Consider the following 18,633-nt stretch of genomic DNA (forward strand, 5'->3'; position numbering starts at 1 on the left):
CAGCATCTCCCCTGAGGGAGATGCATTGGCTTGAGCAGAAGGATGTGACCTGCCAAAGTCTGATACCCCCTGGGAGGATGCTCTGCTCCCTGAATGTGCAGCTCCAGCCTCTGCCCAGCTTTTGGGGGAGCAGAGGGGACTGGTGGTGCTGCTGATGGGGGCAGCAGAGACAAGTAGGGCTTGGGGTCTTTGTGGCAGTGAGCTGGGACATGCCTGAGCTGCAGGAGCAGTACCTGGGAGACATTTGCTCAAGGTGGAGGAGGTGATGGGAATAGGAGGGCATGGGTGGGAGCTCTGCCTGGTAAGGTTAACACCACGTCCCCAGTGCCCTCCTCATCCTCCCGGTGCTTGTCCCCTTCCTGTCCTAGTGGCCTCCTCATCGTCCTCATGCCCTGGGGCAGCACTGGTGCTGTTTATACCCAGAACCAAGCACTGGGTCGGATCCAGCCCAATGCAAGTCTGCGTGTGCTGGCTGACCCCTTTTACCCCAGACAGCCCCTCACCAGAGGAAGGGGTGCAGGGGCTGCATGGGTGGGAGGCCAGAGTCCCTCTGCAGCCCCGCACGGGCTGGGGAAATGCAGGTGTAGGTGTCCCGTGAAATGCTCCATCACTCCGGTCCGTGAGGCTCGGCCAGCCCGGAGCCCTGCCCCGAGCGGGGGGCACTGGTGAGAGCAGCCCTGGGCTCGCAGGGCTGCAGGGAAGCCCCGGCAGTCCCCGGCAGCTGGCGGTGCTACGTGGCGATGAGCGGCACCTCGCCGGCAGCCATGGGGAACGGGGTGCCGTCCCCCGCGTTGAGCACACGGTACAGCAGCTCCTCCTTCTCCCGGCGAGCCTGATCCAGCAGCTGCGCCTCCTTCTCCAGCGCCCCGCGGGCGGCCTGGAGCTCCTCGGACAGCTGCCTGCGGGCAGAGGGCACAGGCTGAGCACCCGCGACCCCTCTGCTCCCTGCAAAGCACCCGGTGGCACCGCAGTGTTCCCGCACTGCCACCTGTCCCCCCATCGGAGATGCCACCTGTGCAGCGGGTGGGTGGGACCAGCACTTACCTCGCCATGACCAAGTGGTTCTGGGTGCGAACTTGCAGGTCCTCGTTCTCCTGCTGGAGAGTTTTCACCTTCTCCTCCAGCAGAAGGTTCCTCTCCTCCTGGAAGGGGGCATGAGGGTGAGGAGAGAGCTGGGGCACTTCGGAGCCCCCTGCCTCCACATTTTAGTGAAGTGCTGGCCTGGTGGCATTCTTTCCCCATCTCCTCCCCACACCAAGAGAGGAAACTGGCCCCATCCACCTTTGCCACACCTGCAGTTTCTGGGCAGAATTTAGGTGGATAGAGGAGGTGAAAAGCAAAAAGCCCACCTGTGACCCCATGCTTCAACCCACCACAGTCTCCAGGTGCAGCAGTTTCTTGTCCAGGCCATGGATGTGCTCGTTCTTCATCTCGATGACGAAGTGCAGGCTCTCCAGCTCCTGCTCCCAGAAGGGGCTGGGGCTCCCGTGCTCCTGTAGGGCCATAATTTGTGTCCAAGGGACCCCAACACCTCCCCAGGCCAAGCTTTGCTCCTCCCTGCTGCCAGCCCCACCCTGCCAGGGTCCATCAGAGAGGCCCCTTGGCTTTGGGGGGCCCACAGCAGCACCCCATAGCAGGTCCCATCCCTGACAACCCCCCTGCACCTGGATGTGCTTCTTGTAGTCTGTTCTCAACAGTGACTCCTCCACCCGCTTCATCCTGTCCTGGAAGGATTTCAACTGAGAATTCAGTGCCTGAATTTTCTCCTAGGAGAACCAGGGAAAAAAAGCAGAATGAGAGGTATCTGGGATTTCTTTCAGAGCCTGGGGACTGCTGGGCTGTGGTACCCAAATAACATCAGGGCTGAAGAAGCTGACACGGTCCCCGAGCACGCCAGGGACTGAGGTGGCCACTGTGGGGCACCATGGCAGAACCAGCATGCAGAACCAGATGGCCCTCAAGCCCTCCACAAGCCCCTCCACCCCAGGGATTTCTCTTCAGGTACCTGTAAGGCTGCCTCAGACCTGTGGTGGGACTCTGTCAGAAGCAGCTTCTCCTGCTCATGTGCTCCCTGAAGCTCTGTGGGGAACATGAGCTGAGTGCCACCAGGGTGGGGACATTGGGGCAGCAGGCCCCACCTGAGCCCCACAGCACTGGAGAGCAGGGAACAGCATCCCCATGACCCCACAGGCAGCCAAAGGGACACTGGCAGTAGTGGGGCAAGGGGAGGGGAGCTGCAGGGAGCCCTACTGCCCTGGCACGCACCTTGCAGGGTTTCTGTGTGCTCTCTCCTCAGGGCATCAAGCTGTTCCTTCAGCTCCAGCACTTTTCCCTTTTCCACCTGGGAAGCAGTTGGATGAGAAATCCCAGTGTAAGGGATGCAGAGCTTCACCATTTCTTAGACCCGTCCTTCACTCAAAAATGGGAGAGCCCAGCCCAGCATGCGCCAGGGAAGACCTGGCTAGTGACACCCTCCATGCCCAGCTGCTGCCTCCAGCAGCACCAGCCCATCCAGCTGACCTGGATCTCAGTGTCCGGGGAGATGCTCGCAGTGCCTGCCTGGCCAGCATCCTGCAGCCGCTCCTGCTCCTCCTCCTGGCGTTGGAGTTTCACACTGTCCGTCCGCTCCTCTGGCCGTGCTGCCTTCTCCCCATCCTCAGGAAGCAGGGAGGCATTGGCTGCAAGGCAAACACGGCTGAAACAGCACTGGCTGACTCCTGCTGTCTGGGCTGCCTGCACATCCTGGGCTGCTGAACCTGCCAGTGCCATGGGCTGAGCTCAGCACTGCCCTCTTCCCACTGCAGAAATACCTCCCTCTGTCTCACTGGTCCAAATTAGCACTAATTGGGATGGTGCTGGTAGGCTCAGAGAGGACACAGAGCTTGTCAGGTCTCCTGTTCTGGGGATGACCTGTCTGACTGAGAGGAGGGGATGCCATTGTCTCCAGGATACCCTGTTTGCCCTCCTGCACCAGCACACACCTACATCATCCCCATCCTCCCTAGTGCCATGCTGGGGCCTGTCCACTGCTTCCTTAATATCACTCTGAGAAAGCAAAGCAGGGAGAAAACATATTTTTTTCTCACCATTCTCTGTCTTCAAGGCTGAGAGCTCCTGGGAAGCTGATCCTCTCTGCTGCTGGACTTTTAGCTGTCTCTGGCAGAGAGAGAGGGGGCTGGAGCAGAGGGGAACAGAGTGGGGCAGGTGGCTGCATGCAGAGAACACCCTGCACTGAGCCTCCATCAGCTCTGCTAAAACACAGGTCCTCGTGGAGCAGCAGTCCCTCCCCAGCCCCCTGCCCTCTCCCAGCCCTGAGCACCCATGGGTGTGCACGTACTGCCCATCAGGCAGCCTCAAGCTCATGCATCCCAGAGAGTTCACCATGTAGCATTCAGCTGGAAAACCTGGGGGAATGATCACAACATCCCATCAACATGGTGCTGGTGCAAAATGGGCTCCAGCAACAAAACATTTGGTGGAGGAGAGCAGGCAGCACTTGGCAGGGCTCCAGCTTTGGCACTCCCTTGCCACCCTCCTGTCCTGGGATGCTCAGGTCAGTCTGGTCTTTGGTACCTTGCAGCCCCCCAAACACACGCCTCTGCCAGGCCCTTACACAGATGGGCTTTGACACAGCTGGAGCAGGAGTGAGAAATGAAAAATAACCATAAATCAGAGGCGATACAGCCCCTGTGCAGGGCTGGCAGCAGGCAAGAGCAGGCGGTGGCCAAGCAATGACCTCAGGAGCGCAGGAATGTGCTGCACAGCCCCGCACGCTCCCACTGCTGCCACGGCGCTGAGATAACGCAGAGCCGGGAGCTGCCTCCAGCAACACAGCTCCGTGGGATGCCTTCCAGCCCTGCATGGGCTTAATTTAGTCACTTGGAGGGGAGAAGAAAAAAAAAAGGAGTGGATATATTTTTATCAGTTGCTGAAAGATAGAAGCAAAGCTCGCAGGCTTTCATGGCTCGGCCTCGCTGGCGCAGGGCAAATTTGGTGCCCGATGCCCATCACTGAGCTTCTGGGTAAGGTATAGATGTGCGAGGGGCAAGACAAATAATTGGAAGACACCTTGCTGCTCTCCAGCCCCTAAAAATGCCGATTCCTGCTGCCTGCGGGGAGCTGGGACCTGCTGTGCCGGCTGCTCCCCGGCTCGGCCCCGCGCACAGTGGCGCGGCCAAATACAGCCTGGATTAGAGAGCCTGGCTTGGGAAAAAAGCAAGGGAAAGCAAACAGACGTCCCTGTCTCCACCTCCTCTGCAGCCCCCCTTCTGAAGCTGGAGGGAGGCGCGGTTCCAGAGAGCAGGAGAACTCCAAGCCTCTGGGAAGCCACGGCTTTATCTTCCCTTCTATGGCATGAGCAGCCGCGGCGTTGAACGTGGCCCAGGCGAGGGAGCGAGGAGGCACCCGGCAGTCCGAGCTTACAGGGATTGTTCTCCTTGTCCATGCAGCTCACCCTGAATGCGTGGGGTGCCCTGGGATGCTGCTGAATCCTGGCATACCTGACTGCAAAGGGTCCCCAGGAATCCCCGCCTGTCCCCTGACACACCTCAGGCCGGTGTGCATCTCCCTGGTATTGAACACATCCTGTGATGGGTGTTGAAGTCGGGGGATGGGGGACAAGGGGAGAGATGAATGACACATCAAGGTTCTGCAGTCCTGAGGGCATCATAGGAGTGCCATAAGGCCTCCTGCCCTAGCCCCACACTCTATATCCCCCTCTTTTTTCACCCAATAAAGGCTGTGTAGGAGCACCCTCCTGACACAGGGACGGTGACACAAACCTCAAGAGTTTTGGATGATCTCAGCAGAGCTGAGAGCAGGATGCTGATACTACCTCCAGGAGTGACCCAAAATCCCCAAATCAAACCACCTCTGGTGCATTTGTCCTGCTCAATGGCAAAAGTGATGCCTAAGGACAGAGAGCCCAGGGCTGGTCACCTCCATAGGACAGGCAATGTCCCCAGCACAGATCCAGGGAATCTTCACCTCTCCCCCACACCCCAAATCAGTGAGATGGGACCTCAGAGCCCCTCAGCCTCTAAAGGAAGATGATTTGAGACACCTGCACTGAACTCAGAAATATCTGAAGTGAGCAACAGGTTCACTAGCATCAACAGAAAAATCTAAACACTTACCCTGAGGCTATGAGTGAGGCACCTTCCTACCTCTAGGAGCAATTAAAATAGCATCTAGAGCTAATTTTAGTCATAAGCACTCAATTGTCCTTTGGGATAAAAGCTCCACCTCTGGGTGTGCAGCAAAATTTGGCTGAAAGCTCTGAAATATTGAGGGACTTTCCACTGTCACTTTCAGAGAAGCGTGGCACCCAAACCTCTGGTATCTCCTGATGCATTTTGGAGAGCTGGAAAATCATCCTGGAATCCACTGTGTGTGGAAGGAGCAGGCTGGGAATAGCTCCAGCTGGAACAGCTTTGGCCAGGGGAAGAAGCAGCCTGATACATCCTGCAGGTGGGGGCCATCCACAGCGCAGCTTATCCTGTAAGGTCTTGGAAACCTCTGCCAAAAATACCTTCCAGCTATGAAAGAGCCCAAAGTATCTACAGTCTTAGAACTAAATATTTCTAATAGTCTGGAGCAGAACTGTTTATGGATGGATTAATAGGGATTTCCAACAGGACCTGAGTCATCTCCAAGGGTGCTGGGGCATGGAGAGCAGCTAGCACAGTGTGGGCAGCTGAGGTGGCTGCAGCCTCTGCTTCAGCTCTTAGTGTGAGGTGGGGTTTTGAACTGTATTTTTCTTCCTCTTTTCCTGTTTTACAAGTACATTAAGCAATTCAACCATGCAACCTAGCAAAGGAAATCACAAAGAGGCAGGAAATGAGTATTTAAATCCTGACTCTGCTCCTGGGGAGGAGGTTTTGCTTTGTGGCTGCAGAGAAGGGGGCCAGGATTTGGTTCATGACTGTAACACCTCCCAGGACCTGCAGCAGATGCTCAGTGCTGCCAGAGCAATGCTGGCACGGATCCGTGGGACCTGTCTTTAACCCTGCTGCCGTCTTTCCTCCAGTGCTGGCGGTGGTTGTGTTAGGAGGTGATTATCACCTCTCCTACAGTCAGATCTCTGCCGCAGACACAGACTAGGCAAACACTTCACACTGTTGACAGCCCAGAGTTTTGCATTCTGACCCTTCCGTGACTCCTGGTGCTACATACAGTTCCTAGCACTTCAAAATAAATTCACTCCAGCCCTGGAAGGCGGCCAAGCCTCAGCCCTGACCTTTTGGGAAGGGCAACTCGGCCTCTCACGCCAGGAGCGTGACCAAAGTGCGAGAAGTGACTGTGAGTGGCCAAGCATGGATGGATGGGGCTGAAGGGGAAGGAAGCCCCGGGACAGCACCCACGGCTCAGGGCTGGGCTCTCTCAGTGCCTCCCTTATCATCCTGCTGCCCGCAGACTGGTGCCAGGCAAGGATGAGGCTGCCAAGGCGCCTCCCCCAGGGCACACAGTGGCTCCTGGTATGTCATCCACCCACCAAACCCAGCCCAGCACCAGCTCCTCAAGGTCACCTCAAACCTGGGACTGGCCTCAAATGCCTCTGAAGCCCCCAGCCCCATTAGAGTCCCCAATGCCATGACCTGCACATGGCTTCTGGCTGGGCTTGCCCCTGGGGTTTGAAGTCTCCTCTAACCCCAAGCAACCTCAAGGGACCAACTCTGCAACAGTAGGAGGTGAAGGTCTCCCATCCTGCCTTCTGGGCAGGAGTGGACCCATGCCCGCCCTTATGCCTTTTAGCAATAACGGGAATTTTAGGTGCTACTTTCAGAATGACTTTCAGCCACAGCAGCAGGGCTCTTTTATGAGTAATGACAGTTGGTGAGCAGTGACACAGGGCTGAGCAGAGGAGTTCGAGAGCGGGCAAGTGCAGGAAGGGAGGCGTCTGCAGGCAAATGACAAATTTCCGTGTTTCGGTAAATGTGGGGCTCTCAGCACCTGGGGCCTTGGGGCTGTTGTTTCTCCCTGTCCTATGCCTATTCTTGAGAGCTCTCAGAGGCACAAACCAGCCCAGAAATATCTGATCTTATGATATAGCAAAGAGTGGGATTTTTTCCATGATGTGGAGAAGCGACCAAGCCTGCTGGCACTTGTTGGCTGCAGGGCTCTGTGAGCTCCGTGCCTGCTCCCCCTGCACATCCAGCAGAGGGTTCTGTGGTCCCAGGTGGCTGGATTCTCACAGCTGGGTCTGCAAAGGGCCACCCGTGGCGGGCACCACGGGGCCTTTCTGCCTTCCCTCCTTCCTCTGCCACCCTCCAGCAATCACAACGCCCAACACCAGTAAGCACAGCACATCCGACAGCAAAAACATCTCCCGAGGTCGATGGCGCGGCACCGGGGCAGCATGAGCACATCAAATAATAACAACAATAATGATAATAACAATCAGCAGATAATTTGAGACTTTGCCAAGAGCTATTCAGTACAGAGCAATGTTCTGAGATCTGAGAGGACTCTGAGTGTTCCCCTACAGAAGTGATGCCTTCAGCACAAGGGGCACAGCCTTTGGGACAAGGGAGGATGCTGTGGGAGGCTGGCAGAGGTCTAGCTGGGGGAACCCATCCCTGGCTTCCATGGGACCAGCATTTCCAACAGGCATCATCATCCCAGATGCTGCACCCCCTTAATTATAGAATCCCCGTGATGTTGGAATCCTGCACCACCGGAGGGGTGCAGGAGAGTACAGGAGGATGCAGGAGGGCGGGTGGCTGCCAGCTTTCATTGTCCCCGCCGCCACCTCCCCCACCACACAGCCGGGGACAGCCACACTGCCCGGCCCCACCGCTCCCCGGTGGGGAGGAACCCACGCTGGGTGCCCCCAACACCAAGCAGGACTCCCCGCAAACATCAGCCCCACGCGAACCCCAACTCCATCAAACCCCGACAACGTGAACACTCGGTCCCACGACAGCCCGACCCCACGGAGCCCCGACCCCACGCGAACCCCGACCCCGAGCGAAGCCCAGCCCAAGCCCAAGCCCAGCCCAGCCCAGCCCAGCCCAAAAGCCTCCGCAGCCGCTACCTCGGCACCGACGGGGCAGCAGCGCAGGGCGCTGCCGGTGCAGCCCATGGAGCCCCGGCGGGACCCGCTCAGCCGCGGGGCGCGGGGCGCGGCATCGCCCGGCGAGCGGCACCGGTCACGGACGGGACGGGACGGGATGAGCCGCCCCAGCTGGCAGGCAGAAAAAAATAATTAAAAAAAAAAAAAGTAATAAAAAAGTCCTGCAGCTGCTGTCAGGCAGCGCCGGGAGAGGGTGCTCTGCACCCCCGAGCCGCGGGCAGGGCCCCCGGCCGCAGCCTGCCCGCCCCCGGGGCTGGCCCTGGGCCCCCTCCACCCCGGGGTGTCCCCGCCCTGGGCCGGGGTGCTCCGCCAATGCTCTGCCCCGTGGTGCCCTGCGCTGAGGATGCTCCGTTGTGGGTGTGGGGTAAGGAGAGCAGGACTCCTGCATTGGGGGTGTCCTCTCCTGGGCGAGGAGAAAGGGGGACAGGACCCCTGCACCAGAGATAGGGTGGGAGCAGGACCGGCTGCTCAGGGGGATTCCACTGCTGAACTCACCCCAGCCCCCTTAGTAGTAGGGATGAGAGACAAAGCAGAATCCATCTGGCTTTTGCCATCACCCCACCAAGTTTCAGCTTGTGTGGGGGTACTTGTGGAAAAGTGGTGGTTTTGGGATGTTTTTCCTGGCAGAGCTCTGCTCTGGGGGTCGTTGTGCTGGCTGGAGAGGGCTTTCGGTGTGATCCATACTGCCTGAGGGACTGCATCCTGCAAACCTTCTCTTGAGCATCCCAAACACCCCAGTGCTGGGCCTGGAGCCAGGGTGCCCTTTTCCAGGAGGAAATCCTACACTCTGGACATAGGTCCTGAACAGGCAGGGAAACATACTGACTTGAAAGTGTCCCATCTAAAAAATAATGTGAAGAAAGGCAGGTTCTTCCAAATGTTTTGATTTTGATGATTTTTAAAAACACTTTCTTAAAATTATCTTTTTATATATTTCTGAGTGACCACACATTTTGACCTGAAAACCCATTGGCGCTACTCAGAACTGTTGAAATAGGAGTGTTTGAACCTGGTCACGAGGCCATGCCTGTATGGAAACATTGAAAGTTTTTGTCAACAAGTTTCTATTCTGACATTTTCCAAATATCCCCTGGGAGAAGTCCAAGCAGCCTGCGGCGCTGGGGATGCCAACACCTTGGCATTTCGCCTGGATGGTGAGGGAGTGGAGGTGCCTGGTCGCCCTGTCACGTTTGGAGGTGTTTTTCTTGCCCTGGTAACCCTGGGCTGGGGGAAATTGTGAAACACCGCTTGGATGGAAGGGTGGGGAAGGCGAGGGGCAGGCCCACACTGCCCCAAGTCTCCCCGGGACTGGTGGGACCAGTTGCCTGCGTCCTCTTGGGTGGGTGCTGCTTAACCTGAGTGAAGTTTTGTGAGTCACAGCAGCTTCTGGCATCAGCTCCCACTGCTGAGAAACCACTGAGAGCGTCTCAGTTCTTATCTCTCCCAGCACTTCAGAGTGGGGCAAGTCTCCTTCCCTGCATGACAGTACTTATTTAGGCTGAGTAGATCCTTTGAGGGATAAAAGTACAAGGTGTTGGTCTCCACCTCTCCAGGGTTAATTAAAAATCCCGGTCCAGACTTCAGAAACTGAAGGCCTACAGGGGCAAGCACAAAGCACATGCAGATTTCCAGGCTGAATTTGCATTGCTGGGGCCGTGGCTGCAAAGAGAAGCAGCTGTGGGGGCAGCTGATGAGGAGTCTGTCCAGCTGCCATCACGTCTTGCTGCTGCACAAAAGTCCAGTAGCTTGCACATGTGCTTGTGGAAATTTCTCCTTTTAACTCTGGCGTGCTCAGGAGGTGCTTGGGGATGGCCCCATGCCACAAAATGGGGCTCCAGGTAGGATTTCTCTTGTCAGTGGTGGAGAAAAAACAGCTCTGTCACATCAGGCTAAGGCATTGAGCCAGCAGGGCAGAACTGGGGCTTGGGGATGGGCCTGTGCAGCAAGGCCAGTTCCAGCACCCCAATCCCAGCCTCTGCTGCAGGTTCTGATGGCACAACTCTGTGCTTCCAGAGATTGCTGACTTTAGGAGACACGGGTGCCCAGACCATGCTATATCCTTCCTGCAGCCTGTGGGTGCATCTGAGGCTGCCTGCCAAAAGCCCTGCCTGTGCTACCCCAAAGCTCTCTTATTCTAGCTTGATTTCAGCAATTCCTCAATTTCTCCAGTCTTTCCTGTGGAAACTGGGATATGTGATATGGGATCTGTGCCTGCCACACAGTCTTTCATCTCAGCCCTGCTTTATCCTCCTCTGCCCCAATACACTGAAAACTTGCTCCCTTTTCAGGGCAGAACTTAAACAGCCAGAAACTGCTCTGTTCAGCTGCTTTTGAGCAAAGCAGGGGCTTTCCATGGCATCATAGGGGTAACCAGAGCACCCTGGGGATCTGGGGAGCACAAGGGCCTGGAGGCTGCAAGTAGCAGCCTGGAAAAAAAAGGGGACTGTGGCAGCGAGAGGATTCCTGCCTAGGCAAAGACAGAAAAGCAGAGGTGATGTGGTGGCCCCACCTGAGGCAGCTTCAGCTTGTTTTGAAGTTTGCCCTAATGTGTTTTTTTTGGTGTTATCTTGGTGTCTCCCAAGGAATGATAGCAGCTGGAGACATCTCCAGGGTTTTGTCTAGAAAAGTGAGATGAGGAGGCTTTATCACATGCTTGGCTGAATTACCGTAAATGGGATAACAGCTGGAAAGTCAAGTTAATTTGTACCCATGGTCATTTAAAGTGTTTGCCAAAGCTTATGGATAAGAAAAGCATTTGTGCAAACTGTTTAAGTGTCTCTTGTGGCTCTCTCTCTGGTTCCAGCTGGTAAGGACTGGGCACAACAGGATGGGTACAAGACAGTGTCAGTGCCAGCCCTGCATGGTCTGTTTGCAGAGTGGTTCTGTGAGTGCAGATGGGGTCATTTTTTTCTTCCTTGTTTGTACATCTTATTTTCAGAAACCCTGTCTGGAAAAAAAAAGAGAGGTGGAGGATATTTTGCTGGTAGGTTTTTGGGCGATGAGCTGGCCTGTGGTGATGCCTGGCAGGTCCTGGTAGAGCTGCAGCCCAAGCAGCGGAGAGTGGTCCTGGCTACACCCTACAGCCCTGCTCATCATTTGCAATCTGTTTGCTTTTGTAAATAAGGGGTAATGAAGTCCTGGCTGCTTTTTCAATGCAAATCCAAGGTGTCTACTGAGACCTCCTGACTCGATTTTGCATGGGTGAGATAGCTGAAAAAACTGTTTGGAGAAGTTCTCACCTGTTAGAGCCCCAAAAAAGTCACAGGCTCTTTTAGTGGGGATTTAGGTCACACATACTTCTGCCTTGAGGTAGTGCAATGATTTCAAACCATTCCTGTCCCTGCCTGTGCTTTTCAAAGCAAATAGATGTGGGTTAACCTGTTCTTTCAGTCTTTTATTCTCTTTTTTCCCCCATGGCAAAATGAAGTGGAAAAAGATGGGAATAGGGAAATGAAGCCTTTACTCACACTGGCTGTGAGAAGCAAAAAAGCATGTGAATCCAGGGGCTCGAGGTGAGGGGCTCTGCTCCCCTCCCAGCCCCAAACACAATGCTCCTTCTGTGCCTCTCTCCATTCTCCATGCATCTCTATCCTTCTCCCTTGTCCTCCGGCTGCTCTAGGGCCTCAAAGTGAAAACTAATCCCAGGGGATAACTTTCCGCTCCGTTCCGGGTGGGAGGAACGGGCTATTTATTCCTCTCCCTTAAGCCTCAGCAGTGCTTCAGCGGCGCAGTTGTCACTGCCGGCTCGGGGTGGGCAGCAGCATCCACCACGTCCCCTGCCTGCTCCCATGCCCTGCCTGCACGCTCCCGCCTGGCCTCGCTGCTAAATAAGGACGAAAGGCTAAAAATAGAGCTTGAGATGGGGATTTGGACAAGCCAGGCAACCCTTCCCAGGGCTGGGAGCAATATGGGGAGGCCAAGAAGTGTCTGTGTGCAAAGGAGAGCAGAGCTGACCGTGGGAAGGGTTTCACAAGCAGCTCCTGACCGTGCTGTGGCAGAGGGGAAGGTCTGAGACCAGCCGCACTTGTATCCTGTGTGCTCAGTTGGCTCAGTCCCCTCCGCAGGATAAAAACATCCATCCACCAAAATATACGGGAAAATCCACGCTACTGTGCCACTCCTGATGGAGGGGTACCCGTGTGACCATTCCAGCATGATGGGGGTGCCTGGGGGAGCTCTATCTGGAAAATGATCCACAAAACAGAGGAGAGGGATGGAAGAGGGGATGTTAAGTCCAGCATTTTAGATAGATGGGTCGTAGGGAACTGTGGCAAACTGCCCAGTCAGGGGCTACCCGATCCCAATGTCCCCTCCCTCCTGCTCATACACATCGGGTTCGAGGGTCTCACATATCTCAAATATCTCAAACATCTCTGCTCTTCAGCTGCCACCTGCCCTGAGCACGGGGGGAGCGTGGGGGTCCCGGCTACTGAACCAGAGGGTACCAGCCCTCGCACAGCCGGGGCACCCCCGAGTGGGATGTGAGGAGAGCCGCAGCCCTGGCTGGAGGGACGGGTGGTGGGGAGATGGTCGTGCTCCCCCCATCGGAGCGGGGTGATGTGTGTGCCCCGCGGTGGTGGTGCAGCTCCGCCCCCCCGCTCCGAGTGGCGGCTCTGGGAGCTCGGGAAAGCGGCGCTTCCCGTCCCAGCATCCCTGGGAATCCAGTCCTGCGCTTGGGAGAGAAACCCGGGAAGGGAGGGGGGAAAAAAAAAAAGCAAAAGGGGAAGGGAAAATGTGAGCGTCCTCGGGAGAGGGAGGAGAATCGGGAGGTGGGTCGGGCTCGGAGGGAGGGATCATCCCGTCTGCTCGGGGCTTCATAGACCGGCCACTGCCAACCCGGGCCAACCGAGGCCAGCGCTCCGCTCGCCTCTCCACCGCTGGCAACAGCTCCCCGGACCCATCCGGAGCGTTCCCGGCACATTCCCGGAGGATGGTGTGCGTGGGGCTGGCGCTGGCGCTGTGCGCGCTGCAGCTCGTCCCGGCCGCGCTCGCCGGGCCGCAGCTGCAGCTGCTGGTGGAGCGCAGCGGGGCCCGGCGGCTCCGCAAGGTGAGGAGGGACCCCGCATCCCGCATCCTGCACCCCGCACCCCGCATCCTGCATCCCGCACCCTACATCCTGCACCCCGCACCCTACATCCCGCACCCCGCATCCCGCATCCTGCACCCCGCATTCCGCACCCCACACCGCGGACCCTGCACCCCGAACCCCGCATCCCGCATCCCGCACCGCGGACCCTGCACCCCGCCTCTCCCGGGCACGGAGGGGCTGCCGGGGAACTCGGCGGGACGGAGAGGGGGAACACTCAGTCATCCCGCTGAGATTGCAGGAGACCTGAAGCATTTCTTATCCCGTCAGGGTGGAAGGTCGCTGGTGCGTGTTTGTGGTTGGGCAGGGGAGCGGGGTCCACGGACCAGCAGCAGCCCCGGCGCTGGAGGCTGGGGGCAGCTCGGGGCAGAAGGGATTCAGTGTTTACAAACACTTCTCAATGCAGAAACCCAGCGGCCTCGTCATTCGACTGATCCTCTCCCGGCTGTCATTTTGCTGCTCCATGAGTCTTTTCCAGCCCAGGTTCTTCTTCCCTATTCCCACGGGGTGCTGGGCCGGGCTCATTAACACGCGCTGATTAAGACACAGCCGATTACCACGTGTAACTCTCACGCGGTGTGGAGGGAAATATCGCAATTTATTTTCCAGGAAAGCTGCGCTTGCCCCAGGGAAGGGGGAACCGGTTGGGAAGGCTGGAGGGAGCTCGGCGGGCAGCAATCTGCAGCCGCACACTGATGCTCAGCTTGCTGGAATCTTTTTGCCTGCAGACTCTCGGGCTGGGGGCTCCCAGCTCTTGCTCAGTGTCCGGGTGTAGCCTACCCTTGTCCCGGCTTGTCCTGAGCCCTGTGTCCTGCCCCGGGCTGCTCCCGGCGGACGAGCAGGATGGTGGGATGGGCTGCTGAGCTGCGTGGGCTGCGCTGTGCCCGCTGGGGCTGCCGTGTGGCACCAGGCAATACAGCCTCCACCGGTTCTGCGGCTGCGAGCAGGCAGGGAGAGCCCCACGTCATGCCATGGGGACACGGGATGCTCCGGCCAAACCTGCTCGGGGAGGAAGCTGGGGCTGCTCTCTTTGCCACTTGCCTCTGGCAGGCTCAGAGATGGCTGTTGCAGATAAATGCTGCTATCCCTCCACCTTTGAATCGGAGTGTCTTTATTGGTGGTGGCTGGACAGGTTGGTGGGACTTGTAGGAAACAGGGGAGATGTCCCAGCATGTCTCTTAACTCAGACAGGACACATAAGTGATGTCCCCCATTCAGGTGACATCTCCTTACATGCGGATTTTCATTATCCCATAGAGCAGTGCTGCTTCCCTGGCTCATTTGTACTCTGGATCAGGATTTGTACTCATTTGCAGATCAGGTTCAGGCCCCTGGGGTGTATCAGGCAGAGGATGAACCTGGCTCATCTGGTCCCCGAGTGTGATTCCTGTTCCTCTGTGGAACCAAGTGGCTGGAGCTGGTGGATGAGGACTCACAAGAGCAGGGCTGGTCCTCGATGAGGTGGAAGGCTATGCCACCCCCACAGCCCCTCCAAGGGGATGCCCCACACCCCTGCCCAGCATCCCTCTGACAGTGCAGCCACCACCTGCTCCCAGCTTGCTCTGACCTGTCCCCACACACCTTGCTTGGTGCCGTTGGCATGAAGGATGCATCTTGCCCTGGTCACACGTGAAGTGTTTGGAGGCAGAGCTGAGGCAAGTTTGGAAATTGCAGCCTGGGTGCAAAGTACATGCAGAGGCACATGGACAAAGAGTTTCTGCAATGTCCTTGGTCTCGGAGAGCTGGGAGTTCAAGAACTGGCATTTGAAAGAGCTGAAGGTCATTTTCTGGTTCTTTGTGAGCAGATGTTTGGCAGGCGTCAGAGGTGCAGCTCTGGAAAATCCTCCTGCAAACACAAGGCAGGGCTTGCCCTACCTCTAACTCTTCCTGTCCCTCACTGCTGCAGGTTGGTGGCTTTGCCTGGGAGAACTGTGGTGACAAGAGGGACCCTGTGGTGCTGCAGAGCCTCTCTGTGGCACCAGACCCCATCACCATTCCGGGGAGCCTGCGTGTCAGCGCAGCTGTCAAGAGTGGCAAGACCATGGGATCCCCTCTGAAGGTAAGTGCCAGATGTGCTCCGTGTGGTAAGGGAGGGCAGAGCTTCCCCAAACCACTGGCAGCTGGGAAATGCCTGTCACTGGGTACAGGAATGAGAGTCCTTGGGGAGTGAAGTGCAGAGAGGTGCAGGGCTGAGCACACTGGGCTCTGTAAGTCAGGACAGGGCAATGGGCATGGGGAGACCTGTCGAGAAGCAGACAGCAGCAGTTCAGCAGGAGCCTCCCAACCTTGTCCCTAGGACAGAAACCACCTGAGTTGTCTCATGTCCTGGAGGTGTAATGGCTCCAGGAGGAAGTGAAACCCATGCTGTGCGTGCTCCTTTAGGTTACTCCAACACTTGTTTTTCAGCAGCCAACCCAGCTGCTCCCTCCAAGGACATGCCAAGGCACTGCTCTGGGAGCCTTGGCCTTGCCAGCTGCCTTGCACCACTTTTTGGGAAGTTTTTTAGAATGAGACAGAACATGTCTCTTGTCCAGTGTGCATGGGTTGTCTTGAGCAATGCTATGGTGTCTGTTTGGGACTGTGGAGCAAGTGCTGGAGGAATGTAGAGCCAGAGGTGCAGGATGGGAGCGCCCTGTTTTGGGACAGGCACAGCAGAGGGGAAGGATGTGGGGATGTGAGGTGTTGGGGGTTGTTAGCTAAAGGGGTCAAGCTGAGGTTGGAGGAACAGAAACTGCAGGTTGAGGGGAACTGAAAGCAGGAGGGGGAGGCAGGAGGGCGTTCAGTGACCTCATGGACATCTCAAAGATTGCATGATCAGAAGCTGAGGGAGTTGGCTGGTGAGGAGCTGTGGGTGCCCCGCTGGGTGTGCTGATGATGAACACCTTCCCTCCAGGCAGTGCTGGTGGTAGAGAAGGCACTGGGTGACCTCTGGATCCAGCTGCCCTGCATCGACCAGCTGGGCAGCTGCACCTACAATGACGTCTGCAGCATTCTCGATGAACTCATCCCACCTGGCACGCCCTGCCCGGAGCCCCTGCTGACCTACGGCATTCCCTGCCACTGCCCCTTCAAAGCGGTATGGCCGGGTCCCCGGTGACGCTGGCAGTGCCAGTGGGTACCACTGTGCCCTTTGGTGCTGGGCTGGGCTTTTGATTGACCTCTTGTCTATCTGTCCCCTCTCTCCATAGGGCTCCTACTCTCTGCCAGCCAGCGATTTTGATGTGCCTGATGTGGAGCTCCCTTCCTGGATGACCAACGGCAACTACCGTGTCCGAGTGGTCGTCAGCAATGGCGGGGAGGAGCTCAGCTGTGTCAAACTGGCTTTCTCCCTGCACTCCCACTGAGGAGCTGCACTCCCATCCCATCCCACCCCATCCTATCCCAACCCATCCCTTTGAGGTCCATCCCTCCTAATGTCAGGAAGAGGCAGTCCCTGTCCTGTCCTCCCCAGCACCTCCTCCCGTGCTACACCCAGAGAGGCCCCTTTGGCTGTTCTGCTGTTCCCAAACCCATGACCCATGACCAAACCCATGTCTCCTGCTTAGACAGGGTGGCCTTGGAGCCTAACCCCAGCATGACCTGGGGTTGTATTTTTTTATCCAATTTCTCTTTTTTTTCCTTAATCCTATCAGGGTGAGTTTAGACAAAAACATTCCAGGGAAAAGCAGTATTTTTTGGAGCAGTCTGTGGGGATGAGGGAGTGTTTGGGAGTGGTGGGGCAGGCTAAAGGGATGCAGCACTAGTTGCAGAAGGTCTCCCTGCTTCCCACCATCTCTGACCAGAGCATGGGGCTGTTTTGCACAAGTGTCCCCAAAGTGGCTGCAGGAGACCTGTTTCCATACAGCAGCTTTGAATCTCCTGCTGCTGCATCCCTGTCCTGCATGGGGAACCAGCTTGGTGGCATGAGGCACCTGTGAAGGCACCTCCCCATGCCCTCCTGTGGCGAACATCAGGAACACAAGAGGATGGAAACCACCCGAGCCCCACATGGACACTCCCACTTGGTCACACTCCCAGCAGCAGAAGAGGTTGCTGGTTGATGTGCTCACTCCAAAGGGCACAAAAAGCTGTGATGAGCTGCTGGGGCCCAGCCTGGCTCATCTCCCACTTATCTCATTTTTCCTCTGGGAGTGAGCTGAGGCAGAATGCTGCACTTGGGACTATCCTTCCCCTGTGCTGGCAGAGGTACCCAAGCAGCAGCATCCTGAACATGGGATACCTGGGAGATGACTATGAAGACCAACAGCCCAGATCCTATTTGGGGGTGTCCTGGCAGTGGCTGGGGACTGTCATGTGGGCAGGCAGCATCCTTCTTGCTGCAGCTTTGGGCAGGGTGTGAGCCTGTCACCATTCCCCTGTGACAGGTGCCACCAGCCACCACATCCCTTGCTGTCTCTGCCTGCTTGTGTTATTTAGCCCTTCAGTAGGGCTGGTCTTTTACAAGCACTTTATATGCCTTAACTGCTGTGGGTGTTCCTCCACCATGCAGATGTGCTCCCACTGCCTTTCTGTGCCCTCCATTTGCTTTGTTTCACCCTGTGGCTTTAGGAGAAGCACTAATCCTCTGCCCCTGCTCCCTTACAGTGCCAGGGCAGCAACCTCCTTTTGGGCAGGTTCTGCAGGTTCTTAATAAATCTTTTTATCAAGATGTAGACCTGGTGCCTGTTGTTGCTGGTGGTGACCTAGAGGTGACATTCATTTCACTGGGAGGAGTGTGGATGTGGGTGTGAGCTGGGGGAGGTGGAGGTGATGGGGTGGAAGCGGTGGTGGAGGATGCTGCGGCCAGTGGAGCTGAGCAGCCCCGAGGCCAGTGAGGGGCAGGGCAGGGATGTGCTAACGCTGATTTGTGATGTGGGGACTTTGGGACACAGCCATGGCCCAGGGGGCCACAGCCCATGCTGAGGGGCTTTGAGGTGACCTTCTGTAACCCTGCATGGCTCTGCAGGCCTGGCCCCAAGGACCAGCCTCGCTGCAGGGGAGCGCAGAAGCACAGAATCAATTCGCTTGAAGATCTCTGTGATCATGACCTCCCTCTGTGAGTCCAACTCGTGACTGAGCACACCCTGTCCCCCACACCATGGTGCTGAGGGCCATGTCCAGTCTTTCCTTAAACACCTCCAGCAATGGTGACTCCACCATCTCCCTGGGCAGCCCATTCCAAAGCCTAATCCCTCTTTCTGTGAAAAAAGCCTTCCTAAAGCCCGACCTAAACACGCCCTGGCGCAGTTTAACACCATAATCTCCTGTCATGTCACTGGTTGCCTGGAAGCAGAGCCCTAGGCCGCCTGGCTTCACCCTCCTTTCATGAAGTTGTAGAGAGTGATAAAGGCACGCCGGAGCCTCCTGCAGGCCCAACAGGCTCAGCAACACTGCTCCCCAGCACTGCCCAGCCCCGGCCGCGGCTCGGCCCCGCCGCCTTTCCCCTCACGGACCCGCCCAGCACCCCTCGCCCGCCCGCCGCCAGGGGGCGCCA

The 18,633-nt window shown here is 57.0% G+C and overlaps 2 protein-coding genes across 2 annotated transcripts; one reads left to right on the forward strand and one right to left on the reverse strand.

Annotated features, from left to right (window-relative positions):
* Nucleotides 1–29: 29 nt before the first annotated feature.
* On the reverse strand, nt 30–12,995 carry CCDC69 (coiled-coil domain containing 69). Its single transcript, XM_033073517.1, has 10 exons — nt 12,921–12,995; nt 8,036–8,185; nt 3,087–3,156; nt 2,521–2,678; nt 2,266–2,341; nt 2,006–2,079; nt 1,665–1,766; nt 1,374–1,493; nt 1,045–1,142; nt 30–899 (listed from the first exon to the last, which is right to left on the reverse strand). Exons 1-10 carry the CDS (start codon nt 12,993–12,995, stop codon nt 731–733), a joined length of 1,092 nt encoding a protein of 363 aa, XP_032929408.1. The 3' UTR covers nt 30–730.
* Nucleotides 12,817–17,812, forward strand: GM2A (GM2 ganglioside activator). The gene is made up of 4 exons (XM_033073597.2): nt 12,817–13,121; nt 15,067–15,219; nt 16,054–16,236; nt 16,349–17,812. Exons 1-4 carry the CDS (start codon nt 13,005–13,007, stop codon nt 16,502–16,504), a joined length of 609 nt encoding a protein of 202 aa, XP_032929488.1. The 5' UTR covers nt 12,817–13,004; the 3' UTR covers nt 16,505–17,812.
* Nucleotides 17,813–18,633: the final 821 nt, after the last annotated feature.

The sequence above is a fragment of the Catharus ustulatus genome, chromosome 15 (genome assembly GCF_009819885.2).
Source record: "Catharus ustulatus isolate bCatUst1 chromosome 15, bCatUst1.pri.v2, whole genome shotgun sequence".
NCBI classification, from domain to species: Eukaryota; Metazoa; Chordata; class Aves; order Passeriformes; family Turdidae; genus Catharus; species Catharus ustulatus.